We start from the raw sequence: 19,252 nt of genomic DNA, 5'->3' as shown, positions 1-19,252 counted from the left end.
TGTTCTGTGCACCACAAGCAAGTTGGCTCCAACTACCCAGTGATGGTTTTGCCTTGCCTTCTCAGATTGTATCCCCCTGTGGCAGCACTGTGTGGCCCCATAGGCCACTTCTCTTTGCCCCTTGCTGGCTCCTTGTGATACTGTGGTTATTGGTGATGAGTCCTGTTTCCCCACATGTTGAATTTTGAACATCAGAGAAGCACGCCAAGGCAAGCATATGAAGCAAGGTTTATTTGAAAAGGGGTAACATAGACTTCTCCCACAAAGGAGAAGGGGGTCATAGCTGGTATCCTGGCATTCCAAGAAGCAAAGAGGTGTTCACCTCTTTTTATATGTCCTAGGATTCCTATGTTCTCCTGCCTTCCCACCCTTATCTTTCTCCTTCCTGAGTACTTGACTAGGCCAAGAAATGCTGAGTGTGATGGCCAAAAGGTGTGAAATATGTGGGCTGAAGGGGGAAGGGTGGGGTGTAGTAGCCAAGGACACATTAACAACCTTATAGCTCCATGTAGGGAGGGGAAATTCCTGGGACAGGTTACCTTGACATGATGTTGGAGCAGGGGCAGCTTCTTGATAAGATCTCTGGGGGTGGGGAAGGGGTAACACAGTCTTCAACTTCCCAGACTCACTCAAAATTAGCCTCCAAGACCCAACTGACTTGATCTACCTATCTACAATGACTGCCTGTCTAATTCTGGCTTCACTTGCTCCAACTTTCAGCACCAGTGGTGGGCTGTAGTGGTGGGGTTTGTTGTAGCCTAGGTTCTCCCTGCCCATGGACAGTCTTGGCCAGACTTTTTTTAAAATGCGAATGTTTCTGTGAAAGCCTTGGATAAGTCTTATCTCACAATGCTTCTGCAAACATACCTTCACCTGAGAATTCTTTTGCAGGAATTTTTGCCAAAAGTCTAAGAATAATTATGGTAAGGGTTTCTGGAGAAGCTTAATTAAGATTTTTTTGTGGAAGAGAGGGTGCAACGACACTCTCTGTGTAGTTCCTGGCACTGCTGATCCCATTACCATTCAGGTAGGTACATCCTCCAAATCCTTTGATGGAAAACCTAAAATCTGACACAAAAATATTAAATATTCATAGGCTGGACATCCACATTTGCTTCTCCACTACACTGTCCAGCATCAACCCTCCATGTTTTTTTAATGTGAACAAGAGAAATGTGCCAGTGGTAATATATACTATTTCTGCATTTAGTTTCCTTTACATTCTCAAGGTCTTTGCTTGAATAACACAAGTTTATCATTCATCTATCCCAAGCCCACTTATATGTTATTGATTAGGTATTTAACTGGTGCTTGCTGTTGTCTCCAAACTGTTGTCATTGGTGGCTTTTTCTGAAGATTATTTTTAGTTTGATCTCCACTTGTTTCATAAATGTCTGAAGATATTTAAAAATCACTTACTACTAAATTCCTAAGAGTTTAACATTTATGATGAAAGTGATTGTGCCCCTATATTTTATCTGTTCTGATAGATGATTACTTTACCATAATTGAAATGTTTATAACAATTTAAAGGTGCTAAGATTTCTTTTGGCTCATTGTTTCAGTCCATGGTCAGCTAGGTCCAGTGCTTTCAGCCTTATGTGTGTTGAGAGCCATCCATGGGCTCTGTAGACTCAATTGTATTCCACAGACTAGTGAAAAGGATAAGATGGTGTCTAGGAACTTCCAGTGAACATTTCCTCTTCTGAGACATATTTTGAGCTCCATTGAAGCTCTGTCAATGATCCCACAGAGCACTGTATATGGGGTAACCTGCTGTAGCCACACAGCCCTTCTTAGATGGGTGTGACCTTCCAAGATGCCAATCAACATGCTGACTACAAGACATCATGAAGTATGGCTCTACTCCTGAAAACTTGTCCCTGCCTTTGGTGTCCCTTTATATAAACCTCAGGAGTCATTTTCTAATTGTCTAGCTCCAGCTCCTGTGTGGACTGGACCTATCAGGGGCTCCAACTTTTTGAAGATAGCTTTCTGACTTTGTCCTTTGTTCTTCAATAATTCTTATAGACTTTCATTTCTTAGGAGGCTTATCCCTCCAAACCAGTAAGAATTCATTGGCAAGGTCCTGGCCACCCCAAGAGATGTGAGGATGAGCATCATGGTAGAAGAGCATGGCAGAGGTAACCTTCTCAGCTCATGGCACTCAGGAAGCAGGGATAGGCACAGCAGAAGGGACCAGGAGCTAAGATTTCCCCAAGTACATACCCCTAGTGTATGCCATTTATCTATGGAAGGATTCTGTGTCTGGGATTGAGGTCTCTAATAGCTTCATGACTGTGGCATGGTGGTTGACTAGGAAGTTTCTGTGCAAAGACACAGAATACCTGGCTGCTGGGAAAACTTCTGTACAAAGACCCAGAATGTCCAGCTACTGGAGCAATGTCCTTCAGGAGGAGGCTCTGAGTTAGTGTCTTATCAGCCTTGACCTTGATCTCACACACACGCCTCCTGGGAATAATGGAACTCTCTTATTAGACAACTACAATGTTTCACTGTGCCTAAATCTGTCCACATGACAGTAACTTTATACAATGGACTTTCTTGAGAACTACACAAAGCTCCTAACATTGCCCATTGCAACTTAGTATGTAACTGAGGAATAAGCTTCATAATATTGCTGAGTCTGTTACCTGCCTAGTAATACAATGAACAATATGTACCAATGATGTCAATGATCTAAAGTAACCTAAGGATGTAAATAAAGCTAGCAGCTTGGGCGAGCAGCTTTTGCTTTTGCCTAATAACTATGCTTCTGTCTCCTTTTTTTTTTTCTTACATATCTATATTTAAAAATTTGGGAAATTATCAGCCTATGTTTGTCATTCCAGCACAACATTTTTAATGCCCCTTTCAATATCCAACATATGCCATTGGGGATGACAAATTATCTAATTACTATATTTCAAAATAGAAGGAGAATAGTGTATTTGATGTTTCAGATTATTCTGTCAATGTACCTACTTCCCTGAGCCATGCCCCAGTTACCAAGAATCCATTAAAATTATTACCCATCAAATGGATTTATCCACTGATTTCCTTCTGATAATGAAACATTAGAAGAGATTCACAATGTTTCTCTGGAAACTTTGCTTTTATGAATGGATGCAGCAGTGTAAAGAGTGGACATATATGAGTCTTACAAATGTCAGTCCTTCAATGGCTAGATATCACAGTCCTCTCTGTTTATCAGCAAAGTTCTAAATTAGTGTATGCATGAGACTACAAGAACTATGCTAGATGCCATCATCCTGCTAAAGATGTCAAGCAAAATCACAATAATATAATTTCTTTCTAGAGACACAGGTAGTAAATGGAAGAGCATAAAAATATTTGTATTTTGGGTGTGTGTGGAGTTTAATGGGGATGGAATTTTGGGCCTTGAGCATACTAAGCACACTGTCTACTACTGAGTCCAGGATTCATATTTTTTTATCTGCTAGTGCAATGCACTTTACATGTGGATAATTTTCTCATCTCAAACACACAAATCGCACACATGAACACAATGGAAGTAAAAAAAAAACTCTGAAAACTTACCAGGTTTTACATTTAGTGTTGTTTGTCCACTTCCATATGTGATACGATGCTTTTCTGTTAAGGCCAATCCAATAATCAGAAAGACCTTTATATCTTTTCAGGAAATTCTGCTATACAACACAGAAAGTGAAAACATGTGTTCATATTTTTTAACATTTTTTTAGTTATACATGGACACAATATTTTATATTTATGTGGTGCTGGGGATCGAACCCAGTGCCTCATGCATGCTAGGCTAGTTCTGTACCTCTGAGCCACAACCCCAGCCCTGTGTTCATGTTTTTAAAAAGATCTTGAGTTTATTTCCCTACAGCCTTCTCTTTTGGAGGTGATATCATGGTATAATTGAGAAGCACAGATTTTGAAGTAAGACCAGTCCTCAATTCTCAGTTAAGTCATTTAATATCCGTGATCCTAAATTTCTTCATAAGGGACCATATATTCATTTCTATCATTCCAGCAAAATGTTTTTAGTGCCCACCTTCAATATCCAACATGTATCAATGCAGATGACAAATTATCTGATTAGCATATTTCTGAGTAGAAGGAGAACAGTATATCTAAATTTGCAGGTTAATATGTCAACATATCTGAAAGGACTCACAGAATTCCAGGCCAAGTATATACCTCAACAAATGGCACACACTAAAATGTTTCTCATGCCCCAAATTCTGTTTGAGATGGGGTCCTTTCTCATATTTCAGCTTTAGCTTTATGCAGCCCAAACCACTCAGGGGGCACAAAGAATTCTAAAAAGAAAAGTGATCCCAAACCTTTTCTTACCAGTTCCTCCTGGCTTTCAAACTGACCAATACCGGCTTCAAAGTTAGCGCAAAAGGTCTGGCTGAATGTCCAATTCCCCATATCTTCAGCAAAATATAAACACTGGCTTCCAAATGCTATCCAATCTTTTGGGCAGGAAGACAACACAGAGTTCTCTAAGGTCTGCTCCTTATTTTTTTCTAAAATTGAGACAACCAGAAGGAATGATAATTAGCAAACTTTTTTATCTCTTTTATTTAGTTTTTTTCTATTCTAATTCTGAGTTCCATTTTGAAGTATGCTATTGATTATTGCTTTCCCGATTCATCACCAAGTCTTATCCCAAGTGTAATCATCATGTGCCCAGTGACCTTCAATTTAGGTATCTGCTCCCCTTTCTGTGGACAACCTCCATGTTCTTAACAACAGAAAGGAAAACTCCTTACCCGTCCTCGATTTTACTATCATGCATTTATTGAGGGATGAAGAAGCTTCTAGTATATAGTGTATGACACCATTCAAAATACTGGTTTTGATACCAAAAGTACGATCAAGGACTTCCTAAATTTTCTGGTGTGTGTGTGTGTGCGCGCGCAAGCGCGCTATTAAATATGTGCACAAATATTTTGACCAAGGCCACTGTTAGGTATCCTGAAACCAACAGGATTTCAGAGTATAGCTTTCTAGAAGAACACATATTTTAATTCCATAGCTCTATAATTTCTCTCCCTTAACATCTAAAAATTTTAAATTGCTTTTTAGAATGTTTAGTGAAAGCAAAATGAAAAGAGATCAGGCAAAATTATCAAATAACAACAATGACTTATTTTCCTTTAGATTTAATAGTAGGAAATTCTTTACAGCTCTTCCTAACTCTGATCACTAGAATAAGTCATTAGGTAAGAAGATAAAAACAAAGAGCTGTAAAGATTATTCTCACTGATTCCTTTTAAATTAACAGAATTATTTTCAGAGACTGCTAAATATTTTAGGCGACATTGAATAAAACCCTTTGGTAAAATATTTATCTGACTTTTAGACTTGTGTATTATTAATTGAGCTAGTTAAAGCTAATTTAAGAAAATAATGTTTTTCATATTATGTAGTTTTATGAAACAGTTACTCCAACTGTAGTCAATTCTCATCTTATTTCCTCATGTAAAATGCTTAGTATATTCTTTTGTTATTAACAAAACATAAAAGTAGATGATAAATGCTGGATGAATTAAATGTTGTGGGAGAGAATTAGCAAATTATACAATTCTCATATTCACAGAAAAAATTCATCAGAGGATGAGTTTCTTAATGAGAAAGTCTCTGAGTTTTATCAATCATTTATTTTAATTACTGTAGCAGGATAATACCAGAATCAAATACACTATGTGCAGGTATTTACTGAAGAAGTAGTATTCTTTCTGTCATACTCTCCAACTAATACATACTCATAATTTGAGCTACACATAATATTACATTATGGCAAATTGTTGAGAGCAGGATAGGTGCTAAATCACAATTTAAATTTTGATAAAAATTAAATTGCATTTTCTTTTGATAATTTTCAAAATTTATATCAAATAGTCTTTTTACTATTTTTTAATTTTACATACATGCAGTATCTTTATTGTGGTGCTGAGGATCACACCCAGTGCCTCACACATGGGAGGCAAGGACTCCACTGTTGAGTCACACCCCAGCCACCTCAAATTGTTTTAAAATATAAAATATTACTAAAATTATAATTCTAAATAATCTGAAAAAATATTTTAAGAGAGTCTTATATGATTTTTTAAATGAAACTTCTACATATTCAACATATTAAGCATGAAGAAATAAACTTTAAATAGGCATCTCATATTACACTATGATAAAATTCTAGGATATAAATACATTTGAAGAAAACAAATCAACCAGAATTTTCAAACATTAGAAAGGTTTTGCTTCATGTGTTTTCTTATTATTAATTTTAATTCATTCATTTACTCATTCATTCATTCATTCATTTTGTGGTGGGGGAATCAATCCCAGGTCCTTATGCAGGCTAGGCAAGCACTCTACCACTGAGTTACACTCCGAGACACATTGTTCCTGCTTATTTAAAAAAAAAAAAAGTTAATTTTTTTTGGGGGGGTGATTGGATTTCAAATCATGACAAAATTTGTATTCCAATAGATATATTTAAAATGACAATATAAAGATAAGTTTTAATATGCCAACATATTTGATGTGCTAGAAATTACATCATTTACAACTATTTAAATATCTGATGAAAAATTCCAGGTAATATATAGTTTTTAAAATTATTTTAGGTCATGTTTTAGAAATTGTAAGATGGCTTGGGAGGCTGAGGCAGGAGGCCAGTAAGTTCAAAGTCAGCCTCAGTAACTTAGCAAGGCTCTAAGAAACTTAGTGAGACTCTGTGTCTAAATTAAAACATAAAAAGGTCTGGGGATGTGGCTCAGGGATTAAGCATCCCTGAGTTCAATCCCCCTTCCAAAAAATGTGGATAGCAGAAGTTGTAGAAACAACAAAAATTTGAATACCACTTTTTGTAAATCAAAATACACATATTTTCTCATGTAAAGTCATCTCTACCTGAGCAGTTCTTTAATAGACCCCAAGCAAAGCTGGTGATATATTGCTCCTATATATAAAGGATGAATATTTTTTAAAGAGATTTATAGTTCTTCTATACTGTCCTGCATTCTCAGTCTTCTTAAGTGTAAGATGAAATACTTAAGGTCAAAGGATAAGCCTCTGCCTGAGAATATTTCAAGTACATACTCTACTTTATTCTTTAATGGAATGACAATTCTGATTGGGACATGTCAGGAAATACTTACCTAAATGGAATTTCTCTACCCACAGCTTTGCTCATATCAGTGAATTGCACTTGTATTCTTTCAAGCTCAAAAGAAAATTCTTAAAATTATGATTGACTTTTGTCTTCCTAATACTCAATATTCCATCTAATATGAAATACTGTTGGCTTAACTTCCAAAATATCAACCCTGCCCACAACTCCCACTTTTTTTCATCAGGCGTAAGCCATCATCATCTCAAGTTGATTTCTACAAGATTTTTCTGAAAAGTCTTCCTGCTTTTATCCTGGTCTCCTAAAAGTTTATTCTCAGTATGGAAATCAGTAATTCAGCCATTAAATTTCAATGCTGCCACCTCTCTCTTTCTATTGCATTCAGAGTGAAAGGCAGTTTTTAAATAGCTTACAAGATTCCTGCTATCCATGGAAAATATCCCCAGTGGATGCCTGAAACTGTGGATAATACCAAACCTTATATATACTATGTTTTCTTTTTATTCCTATACATACAAGCAGCCCATTGATAAAGTTTAACCTTTTTATTTAAAAGGCGGTCTTTATGACTTCTCTTTGGTATATCCAAATTGCCAACATACTACTTTTGTGCTTTGGGGTACTGTTAATAATAAAAATTATTAGAACACAGATACCATGACCATGAATCTGATAATAGAGGCAGCTCCATTATCAGATGCATAGGCAGGTTGTGGATGCATTAGACAGAGGGATGATTCAAATTTGGGGCAGGATAACAAAAAATGGGACAAGATTTTGTTACATTATTCAGAGAAGTGTGTAATTTAAAACTTATAAATTGTTTAATTTCTAAAATTTTCCATTTAATATTTTTGGAAAACAGTTGACCATGTGTAACTGAAACCACAGGTAATGAGGGGATGCTGTACCTTCCCCTATTATATTCCTGTTCTCCATTCTTACTCTACTTTATCTACAGCACACTCCCAAAGTCTTAGGGCTTTACTTTACTTTTTCTTTCTGGAACAGTTCCCCAGTAAACCATGACTTTTCCATTCCCTTCAAAATGCTGCTAAATACCTTCCCAAAGAAGATCATATTGCAACCCTAGGTATATTACAACCTGTTCCACTCTTACCTTTATTTAGTTTTACCTGTATTAAGAAATTAACTTTGAAGACAGCTGAAATTGTTTATTTTGGGGTGTGTGTGTGTTTTATATACTAATATATCTCAAGCACTTTACACAGTGCCTGACACATAACAGAGCTCAAAATTAAATAAATACTTATTGACAATATAAATGTGTACAAAATATTGCATAGTTTGGAGGAAAAGTAACTTACGTGACAAAATTACAGCAAGTGCAATGACATTTGAAATTAGGACTGAGATAATAGAAAAGCATGAATAAATTTTGATAGGAGTTACAGGATATATAACTGCTAGAAACTTTTCTTGAAGACTTTTACCTGCAAAACATAAATACCAAAATACTTTCTCTTAGGGAGGAATCTCTTAGGGAAGAAAAATTTTAATTAGCCACAGAATCAACTCCAAGTTTAGTTTGTACTCTCCTAGTGCAAGTCTCTTCTACAAAAGGTCCCGTCCATCAATAATATCCATGAAAGAGGGCTACAAACAAGGGAAATGGAACATTTCCTCTCCAGGATTTTCTAGTTATTGGGAAAAGGGGCAATGAAAGTGTAAGACAAAAAAGAGGACAAATCAGGATGAAAAAGAGACATATAAACAATCCAGATTTGCCTCCATAATAAATGACCCAGTTAGAAGTACTAAGGGATACATTAGAAGATAAACCAATGTAATTTACTTTTTTTCCATTTAAAAAGTTAGATTTAATTTTTAAAAAAGATAAAAAATTTTCTTTCCACATGCCTCTAAGTAAAATAACTTATGGTCTAATTTCTTCTTCTTCTTTTTTTAATCACTCTACTTGTTCTTTTTAGTTACACATAACAGTAGAATGCATTTTGACATATCATACATACATGGAGCCGAACTTCCCATTTTTGTGGCTGTTTATGATGTGGAATTAAAGTGATCATTAACATAGGAAATTTATGTCCAATTCATTCTACTATCTTTCCATTCTCATCTCCTCTCCCTTCCTGCCATTCCTCTCTGTCCAATTTGGTGAAATTCCACCACCTATTTTGGGTCATCTGCATATTAGAGAGAACATTTGGCCTTTGTTTTGGGGGGGATTGGCTTACATCACTTAGCATGATATTCTCCAGCTCCACCCATTTACATGCAAATACCATAATTTTATTCTCTTTTAATGCTGAGTAATATTCCATTTTGTATACATACCACAGTTTCTTTATCCATTCATCTATTGGCATCTAGGATGGTTCCACAGTTTAGCTATTGTGAAGGTGGTCTAAACATTGATGTAACAGTGATACTATAGTATGCTGATTTTAAGTCCTTTGAGTATATGCCAAGGAGTAGGATAACTGGGTCAAATGGTAGTTCCATTCCAAGTTTTCTGAGGAATCTCCATATTCCTTTCCAGAGTGGTTGTACCAGGTTGCAGTTCCACCATCAGTTCCACCAGCAATGTATGACTGTACCCTTTTCCCCACATCTTTGCCAACTCTTATTGTTGCTAGTATTTTTGATAATTGCAATTCTGACTGTATGTAATGCACCATTTTAACAGAATAAGAAATGAGAGGACATAGGGGCATCCCAAGAAATATAGTAAAAGCATGTGAATTTAAAAAAAAATACAACAAAATGTTTAATGAGTCAATTTGTTTTAGCAAATATGAAATTGCCACAGAGAGAAAGAGAGGGAAAGTGGCCATGGGACTAGGGTGTTAGAGAGAGTCAGGAAGGCCAAAGAGAACCAACTATTTAAGAAATAAGGGGAAACAGGTGGGGTACCAGGGAGGACTGAAGGACCAGTGCTGTGGTCCTGCAAAGGGGTGAGGGCAGGGCACCAAGGGCCAGTCAACAAAATTCAAAATAGTTTGGCCATAAAATATAAACACAGTATGTTCCTACCTACCATGGGAAGGGGAGAAGAAAAGGGGTCTAAGAGAGAAAAGGCTGTTTTAAGAAGGGCTGTGGGGGTCTTATCTCCCTACTGTGCACCCCTCCTCATCCCAACCCATTCCCTCTGTGTCTATGTGGGCCTGTGTGCACTTCCCCAGTCCCTTCCCTGTCATAACCTCCCTACTCCCCACCCCCCACACTTAATTGCTGCCATTCCATTTTCTGCTGGCTATCAGGTGGTCATTTGGCTGTCACTCATCTTCAGAGGGGGAAAAGGCGAGACAAATGGGGAGAGAAGCCTCCAGGCAGCCATGCCCCCACCCTACCCAGGCCACTTCTACCAGATGTCTCCGCAGTGGTTAAGAGTCAGGGGTCACAATATTTTTTGACAACCACTCTGTTGGTGAATTTGTGAAGGTCCTGCATGGATTTCTGACAGTCAGACACAGAGGAGAACTCCACAAGGATCTTGCCACAGTCAGGCACCTGGACACCATCCACAGGCCTGGGATCTCAACGGACGTGAGGATCTGTACTTGCTGCACTTATCCCACAGGTCCTACATGACCTCCTGTACTCCTCATTAGCCAGGAGTGCCTCTGGCAGCACCACTTCATGAGGCACAGGACCTCAGTAGGGTGGGCCCCTATCTGTACCTGTGAGCTCATCAGGCCAGGCACCTACAGCATCACTGGTGTCTGATTGCTGGTGCTCAGCTTGGTGTTCTTGGATCCCATGCTGGTCCTCTGTATGAGCAGCTTTTTATCCCCACAGCTGTATCCCATTCAACCCAGCAATGACCTGATCCATGATGATGATATCAAAGAATCTACCAAAAGGATATTAGATGTAATAAATTAATTTTTACAAAGCTATGGTACAGTCCTGATCTTTAAAAATAACTTCTATTTTCATATGCTAGAATTACTAAATGCAAATTAAAATACAAGATCAGGACCATTTATAGCAACACCAATTAAGATAAAATATTTAACTTGTAAAGCTATCAAAATATATTCATAATCAGTATAATGAAAACTATATGCAAAAACAACAAACAGCTCTAAGAAGACATAAATCAATAGAGAAATAAAAAAATATTAATGGATTGGAATATTCAACTCATGGATTAAATATTCAAACTATTTCCAAACAGGTTTATAAATACAGTGCTATTCCAGTAAACATTGCATTATGATTTATTTTATTTTATTTTTTGGTAGAAATTAAGAAGGTCACTTTTTAATTATGTGAAAAGGTAAAAGAACCAAAATTGCCTAAATGATTTTAGGAAAAAAAAAAAAGATCAGATTTGGAGAAATCAGAGTTTTAGATTTCATGACTTACAAAGTAACAACAATAAAGACAATGCCAGAATGGTAAATAAACACATAAAGTATGCTTGATGTTGATAGATTTTTGAGAAATACAAATTAGAACCATAATTGGTAATCTCCATATGATTATTAGAGTAGTAAACAAAACTAAACAAAGTCACACCAGCAAGTGTTGCTGAAGAACAGACACAAATGGAAGGTCCTTGTATTGTGTTTAGCAAGGAAAAATGGTAAACATACGTATGCCACATGCCCTGTTCAGGTGCCCCTAGATGTTCTAAACAAGGGGAATAAAAACTCAAGTTTATATTCAAACCTGTACATGAACATTTATAGCAGTTTTATTTTTTATTGATTATTAAAAATAAAAAATTTTCAACAATTCAAATATTCTTCAGTAGAAGAATTGGTAAAAAAAAAAAAACACTACTCAGGACTTATAAAGAAACAAAAAATAATAAGAGGAAAAGATAAAAAAAATGGAGGAGGTAAGAAAGAGCAATGAAATTGGAAAAAAAATACTTTCTTACAAGTTTGTACAGATTTGACCACATCTGTGTCTAATTTCAAGTTTCTCTCCCAGGATCGCCTAAATGGAGACTTGCTCAAAAGAATAAATAATTGCAGGAGTCCCAACTTGAAAAAGCTTCCTCTATAGCTCATTTTAATCATCTTGCCCACAAAGAATCTGCAAACTTGAAGTTCCAGCTTTTGCAGGGTAAATTATCTTAGTAGGTGTATTATAGAGTCATTGGCATTGAAGTCTGCCATTAACCCGGAATATAAAGAGCATATTACTGAAAGTCATGGTGTGACCTACAAGTGTGCAAATTGCCAGAGACATAGGCAAGAGAGAGTACTAGTGCTCTGAACACAAGGAACAGTTTCCTCCTCCTCTTGCAACCAAATTCACTATTCATTAGTCTTGCTTCATGAGTATTTAAGAAACATATATCATAATACAATAACTAATGTAGCAATTCTATATCTATCCTCACACCTAGTCTATTCCCCTCTCTCCGGAACTTCTTCGGAGATTGTAAAATACTAACATGTCTAAATTCAGCTCCCTTTGCAATTCAGGGGCTGGGGAGTAAAAATGCCCCTCTTATAATTTTTCTAATTTCATCAATTACTTTACCAGGTTCAGCTTTTTCCAGTCCATCTGTGAATCTAAGGTCTGTTTTTAACATTTCCACTGAAGCCTCTGTAGCTGTCATCTTGGTGCTCAGACCTGAGAAGAATTCACTAGTGATCTCTTGGTGATGCTGGATTGTGGGTGAACCACAGATGCTCACCTCCTGACTGAGCAGGAAGCTGAAAAGGACTGTGAGACTAAAGCCCGCCATGGGAGGAACTTTGAAACCACATATTTAAGCAAATTTTCAGAACAATTTACTGATCTACAAATTTCCGGCCCTGAAAGAAGAAACATTTCAAAACAGAGAACCACATTAAGGAAAGCATAAACAAAATAAGTTAAACTGATAAATGACTAACTAGAAAATTTGTATTAGAACCTGCATCTTATTACTTTAAGTTAGTTTTATGTTCCGATTGATACTGATACACAAAACAGAGCTCAAAATTAAATAAATTTTACTGACACTATAAATGTGTACAAAATACTGCATAGTTTGGAGAAAAACTTACCTGACAAAATAATGGAAAGTGCAATGACACTTGCAATTAGGAGTAAGGTAATAAAAAAGCACAAATAAATTTTGATAGGAGTTACAGGGTATATAACTGCTAGAAATTTTTCTTGCAAAATTTTTTTTGCAAAAAATATTTTTCTGCAAAACATAAATACCAAAATACTTTCTCTTAGGGAGGAAAAAAGTTAATTAGCCACAGAATCAACTCCAAGTTTAGTTTGTACTCTCCTAGTGCAAGTCTCTTCTACAAAAGTTCCTGTCAATCAATAATATCCATGAAAGAGGGCTACAAACAAGGGAAATGGAACATTTCCTCTCCAGGATTTTCTAGTTATTGGAAAAAGGGGCAATGAAAGTATAAGATAAAAAAGAGGACAAATCAGGATGAAAAAGGGACATATAAACAATCCAGATTTGCCACCATAATAAACGACCTGGTTAGAAGTACTGAGGGATACATTAGAAGATAAACAATAGTAATTCACCTTTTTGTTTTCTATTTAAAAAGCTAGATTTGTTTTTAAAAAAGAATTTTTTTCACATGCCTTTAACTTCAAGTAAAACAACTTATGGCCTTATTTCTTTTTTTATTTTTAATTTTTTATCTGTTCTTTTTAGTTATACATGATAGTAGAATGTATTTTGACATATCTTTCATATATATATATATGGAGTAGAACTTCCCATTCTTGTGGTTGTACATGATGTGGAGTTACAGTGATCATGAACATAGGAAAGTTATATCAAATTCATTCTAGTGTCTTTCCCATTCCCATCTCCCCTTCCTTCCCACCATTCTTCTCTGTCCAATTTGGTGAACTTCCACTCCCCACCACCACCTATTGTGAGTCATCTGTATATCAGAGATAACATTTGGTCTTTGGTTTTTGGAGATTAACATGAGAGTCCTCAGTTCCATCCATTTTCCAGAAAATGCCATATTTTCCTTCTTCTTTATGGCTAATATTCCATTGTGTTAGATGTCCCATATTTTCTTTATCCATCCATCTGTTGAAAGGCATCTAGGTCAGTTCCATAGCTTAGCTAGTGTGAATTGAGCTGCTCAAAACACTGATGTGGCTCATCACTATAGTATGGTAATTTTAAGTCCTTTGGATATATGCCAAGGAGTGGGTCAAATAGTGGTTCCATTCCAAGTTTTCTGAGGAATCTCCATATTCCTTTCCAGAGTGGATGCACCAGTTTGCAGTTCTACCAGGAATTTCTCTTTTCCCCACATCCTTGCCAATTTTTATTGTTACTTGTATTCTTGATAATTGCCGTTCTGAGGGGATATAATGCACCATTTTAACAGAATAAGAAAAGAAAGGACATAGGAGCATCTCAAAAATGCAGCAAAAGCATGTGAAAATTTTTATTTTTAAAATTTTTATTTATTTATTTTTAATACAACAAAATGTTTAAAGAGCAATTTTGTCATAGGAAATATGAAACTGCCCCTGAGAGGAAGAGAGGGACAGGGGCCTCAGGATTGTGGGGGTGGGAGCCTGTTGGGGAAGGCAAAAGAGAACCAACTAAGAAACAAGGAAAACCAGAGCTGGGACCAGGGAGGAACAGAGGGAGGGGGCTGTGGTCCTGCAAAGGGGAGAAGGCAGGGCACTAAGGGCCAGTCAACAAAATCCAAAATAATTTGGCCATGAAATATAAACACAGTGTGTTCCTACCATGGGGAGGAGAAAGGGGTCGAAGGTGGGGAGGCTATTTTGGGAGAGGTCCTGGGGGTCCTACTTGCCCTGCTGTGCGCCCCTCTCCATCCCAACCCCCTCCCTCTGTGTCTGTGTGGGTGCTTGTCTGTGTGGGCCTGTGTGCACTTCTGCAGTCCCTTCCCTTCCCTAACCTCCCACCCCTCCACCCCCCTGTCATTTTGTTCCCACTCCTCTGCCCATCATCTTCAGAGGGGGAGGGAGAGGGGGACAGGTGAAGAGACAAACCTCCAGCCAGCTCTGCCCCTACCCTACCATAAGTCTCACCCATGGTTAAGAGTCAAGATCACAATATTTTGTGACAACCTGGTTGTTGGCGAATTTGCAAAGGTCCTGCATGGATTTCTGGTAGTCACACAGAGGTGAGCTCCACAAGGATCTTGCTGCAGTCAGGCACCTGGATACCATCTGTATCCAGGTGGACTTGAGGAGCTGTACTTGCTGCACTCACCCCGCAGGTCCCCCACCATCTCCTGTACTCCTCATCCACCAGGCGCACCTCTGGCAGCACCACTTCATGAGGCACAGGACCTCAGTAGGGTGGCCGCCCATCTGCACCTGGGAGGTCATCAGGTCCTGCACCTGCAGGATCACTGGTGTCTGGTTGATGGTGCTCAGCATGGCCCCCTGCAAGAGCAGCATTTTAATCCCTCCAGCTGTACCCATTCAGCCTGATCTGTGATGATGATGTCAAGGAATCGAGCAAAATTCTAGTAGATGTAATAAATGAGTTTTGGCAAAACTGTAAGATACAATACTAATCATTAAAAATCATTTCTATTTTCATATACTAGCAATTATCAAATGCAAATTAAAATACAAATTCAGTACCATTTGTAGTAATATCAGGATAAAATACTTAACTGTAAAGCTATCAAAATATGTTCATAATCAGTATAATGAAAACTACATGCAAGAACAATAAACAGCTCAAAGAAGATCTAAACAATAGAGAAACAAAAGATGTTCATACATTGGAATGTTCAACTCATGGATGGAATATTCACACTATTTCCAAACAGGTTTATAAATCCAGTGCAATTCCAGTAAACACTTCAGCATGATTTACTTTATTTTATTTTTTGTAGAAATCAAGAAGGTCACTTTTTAATTATGTGATAAGGTAAAAGAACCACAATAGCCAAATGATTTTGGAAAAAAAGATCAAATTTGGAGAAATCAGAGTTCTAGATTTCATGACTTACAAAGTAACAAGAATAAAGACAATACCATAGTGGTAAATAAACACATAAAATAATGCTTGATGTTAACAGACTTTTGAGAAATACAAATTAAAACACAATGGGTAGTCACCATATGATTCTCAGAGTAGCAAACAAAATTAAACAAAGTCACAACAGCAAGTGTTGGTGAAGAAAAGATGCAAATGGAATGTCCTTCTATTGTGTTTGGAAAGGCCAAAAAACATATATTTGTCATATGCCCTGTGCAGCTTGCCCCTAGGTATTCTACACTTGGGGAAAAAACTTGACTTTACACAAAAACCTATACATAAACTTTTTTTTTCAGTTTTATTGATAATTATGAAAAACTGAAAAATTTGCAACAATTCAAATATTCTTTAGCTGGGGAGAGATAAAAAAAATACCACCAGGATTTATGGGGTGGGAGGATGAGGAAAAGTTAAAATTAAACTGGGGCAGTAAGAAAAAGCAAAGCAAAGGAAAAAAAAAACACTTTATTAAAACCTTATACAGACTTGACCAAATCTATGCCAAATTTCAAGTGTCTTTCCCAGGGGCTCCTAAAGTCAGACTTGTTCAAAAGATTAAAAAGGCTGCAATGTGCAAAAGTCCTTTATACCTCACTTGAATGATCTTAACCACAAAGCTTCTCTCTTTCATCTCAGGCTCTCTCACACACATATTTTTTGATAACAATTTTTAACCTCTTTTATAAAACCAAGGCCTCTTCCTGTTTGATTTTTGAGACACTGCATATTTTGAAATAAGTGCATTATTCCTATATCATTGGTCCTTTTGAATAAAGTCCCTCCTTTTCTAAATCCAAATTTGTTTGTAGATGACAAACTATCCATCCGTACCATAGTGTGGATTAATCTCAAATGCATTACTACAGACTCTACTGCAGGATTCTATTTATGTAACATTCTGGAAAAGCAAACAGAAAACAGACCAGCAGTTGGCAAGGGCTTGGAGCAGAGGAGGAGAATGTCTATAAAGGGGCCTGAGGGGATTGGGAGTGGGTTGTGGATCTTTACCTTGATTGTGACCGTGACTTCATGATTATATGTGTTTGTCAAAACTCAAAATTCATACACCAAAAAAGTTAGTTTTATTGAATATAAGTTATGCTTTTAGAAAAGTTTCTGATGAGTTCCATTTCTCTATTACATTATACTCATTCTGCATACATCTCCAAATAAACCAGGGAGCCTCAGCTTAAAGCATACACAAGGACAAAGATATGTAGGATTATCTGATTTTAAGCACAGTGTTTTGTCATTTGGATTTTAGCTTGACATAAACATCTCAACTCATTATTTTTAGTTGTATAGTAAAAGTATCTTAACAACTCAATGCATCCTAATTTTTATTTATTTTTTATTGTCATTGGGCTAATATATAAATTTCTCCTTGAATTTCAATAAAGCTCCAACTTGCCCCTCTGACGAGTCTTCAAAAAGGCCCTCCTTTCTCATCTCCTTTTCCTTATAATGTATCTCTTCTTGGTTTTTTTTTACTTACTTTTTTGACATTGAAAAAAATCTCAAGCATATACAAAAAGAAAACAATATAATAAGTTCCTATATAACTATTAACTTTTCACCAATTTTCAAAATTATCAACATATAAGCAATTTGTTTCATATGCATTTCTTATTTGCCCCACCATCCCCCCACACACATAGTCCTCAAATTAATTTAAAGCAACTCATTCAAATTTGATAGGAATGGAGTTGATTATGACTTCTGGGTTTTGCATTGTGTTTAAAAATTCTCTTCAAATCCAAGAAAATAATATTTGATCTATTTTTTTTCTAGCTGGTCCCTGTATGATCCATTTTCTTTGGTTGCAATCTAAAGAGTTTAAGGTCTATTATTTTTAAAATACAAAACTTCCATGATATTACACATATGTTCCAAGTCTTCCAGAGTTTGTCTTCCTGGGCCTGACATTTCACAAGACTGAAATTTAGCTCCCTTTGTGATTTGGAGGCTGGAGAGTAAAAATATCCCCTTTAGTATTTTTCAAATTTCATTTTTTACTTTACCAGGTCCTGCTTTCTCCAGGCCATCTGTGAATCTAAAGTCTGTCTTTAACATTTCCACTGAAGCCTCTGCAGCTGTCATCTTGGTGCTCAGACAGGGGAGGAGTTCTCTAGTGATCTCTTGGTGAAGCTGGTTTGTGGGTGGAGCACAGCTGCTCACCTCCTGGCTAAGCAGGAAGCTGAAAACCATTGTGAAACCTAAAGCCCACCCTGGGAGGAACTTTGAAACCACTTATTCAAGCAAATTATCAGAATAATTTACTGACTGAGTTTCTGGCCCTGAGAGAAGGAACATTTCAAAATAGAGGAATTAGGGAACCAAATTAAGGGGAGCATAAACAAAATAAGTTAAACTGATAAATGCTTTAAGATTCTAAAATGCTTTCTTAACTTTTTGAAACATGTTTTTAAAATTTGATGATGATGATGATGATGATGATTATTATTATTTTAACTTCAGAGACCTCTCTCCTTCCAAGATGAAATAAAAAAGGCCAGTTTTAATCTCCTGAAATCAGCTTTTAAAGAAAGCATAAAATGTATCTAAATACCTTTCAAGCTCAGGTATCATGCAATCAAGGAAAGTGATCTTCAGGGACAGGGGGAATAGATAAGCCTAAGGTGTCCAAGTCCCTCATCCTGACCTTTTTCTTGGTCCACACTCCTGCTACAGGCCTCTGCCCTCTGGGCTGAGCCTGCCAGTCTCACCAGCACTCTGTGGTGGGTTTGCTTTTAGTTTCCATACCTTTGTGTCTCTGTAATGTTAATGGATGAGGAGAAAACCCTGGAAACTGGAAAACAGGAAGGCAAGGCTTTGTAGGCTGGCCAAGGACACTTAACCCTCCTCTGACTGGCAGCTCCTGTTCCTAGATCTGCTGGACCCCCTAACCCTGTGATGAGGAATGGTGGGGGGACACCCCTGTCCCAATTTGGAGGCAGAACCTGGGGAATCAGGAAAACCAATCAGAGCCTTGGATCCAGGCCAGATTTCTGAACTGGGAGCAGAGAAAGATGTGTATGTGGAACACAAGGGATTACATTTTAGATGGTGAAGCTATTCATTTAAAGGAGGAAAATTTTATTTTAGCTTAGGTTTTCAGAGGTTTCAGTCTGTGGTCACTTACCCCCATGTCTGTG

The 19,252-nt window shown here is 37.0% G+C and overlaps 1 protein-coding gene across 1 annotated transcript; it reads right to left on the bottom strand.

The window, feature by feature from the left end:
- Positions 1–211: 211 nt before the first annotated feature.
- LOC124098882 (C-type lectin domain family 2 member H-like) lies at positions 212–12,805 on the bottom strand. Its single transcript, XM_058582477.1, has 4 exons — positions 12,569–12,805; positions 8,464–8,622; positions 4,345–4,523; positions 212–3,668 (listed from the first exon to the last, which is right to left on the bottom strand). The coding sequence occupies exons 1-4, from the start codon at positions 12,699–12,701 to the stop codon at positions 3,558–3,560; spliced, it is 582 nt and encodes a 193-aa protein (XP_058438460.1). The 5' UTR covers positions 12,702–12,805; the 3' UTR covers positions 212–3,557.
- Positions 12,806–19,252: the final 6,447 nt, after the last annotated feature.

Source organism: Marmota monax, unplaced genomic scaffold (assembly GCF_021218885.2).
Source record: "Marmota monax isolate L192 unplaced genomic scaffold, Marmota_monax_Labrador192_F-V1.1 WCK01_AAM20220418_F8-fsc00830, whole genome shotgun sequence".
In the NCBI taxonomy this organism is placed as follows: Eukaryota; Metazoa; Chordata; class Mammalia; order Rodentia; family Sciuridae; genus Marmota; species Marmota monax.
This window is presented reverse-complemented; position numbering and strand designations above follow the sequence as displayed.

Excerpts from the sequence above, each read along its gene's own strand:
- LOC124098882 (XM_058582477.1), bottom strand. The coding sequence starts at position 12,701 with ATGACAGCTACAGAGGCTTCAGTGGAAATGTTAAAAACAGACCTTAGA. Across the intron at positions 8,623-12,568 it reads AGGGGCATTTTTACTCCCCA|AAGAGAAAGTATTTTGGTAT; the intron begins GCCCCTGAATTG and ends AGATTCCTCCCT. Across the intron at positions 3,669-4,344 it reads TTGAAAGCCAGGAGGAACTG|AATTTCCTGAAAAGATATAA; the intron begins GTAAGAAAAGGT and ends GTTGTATAGCAG.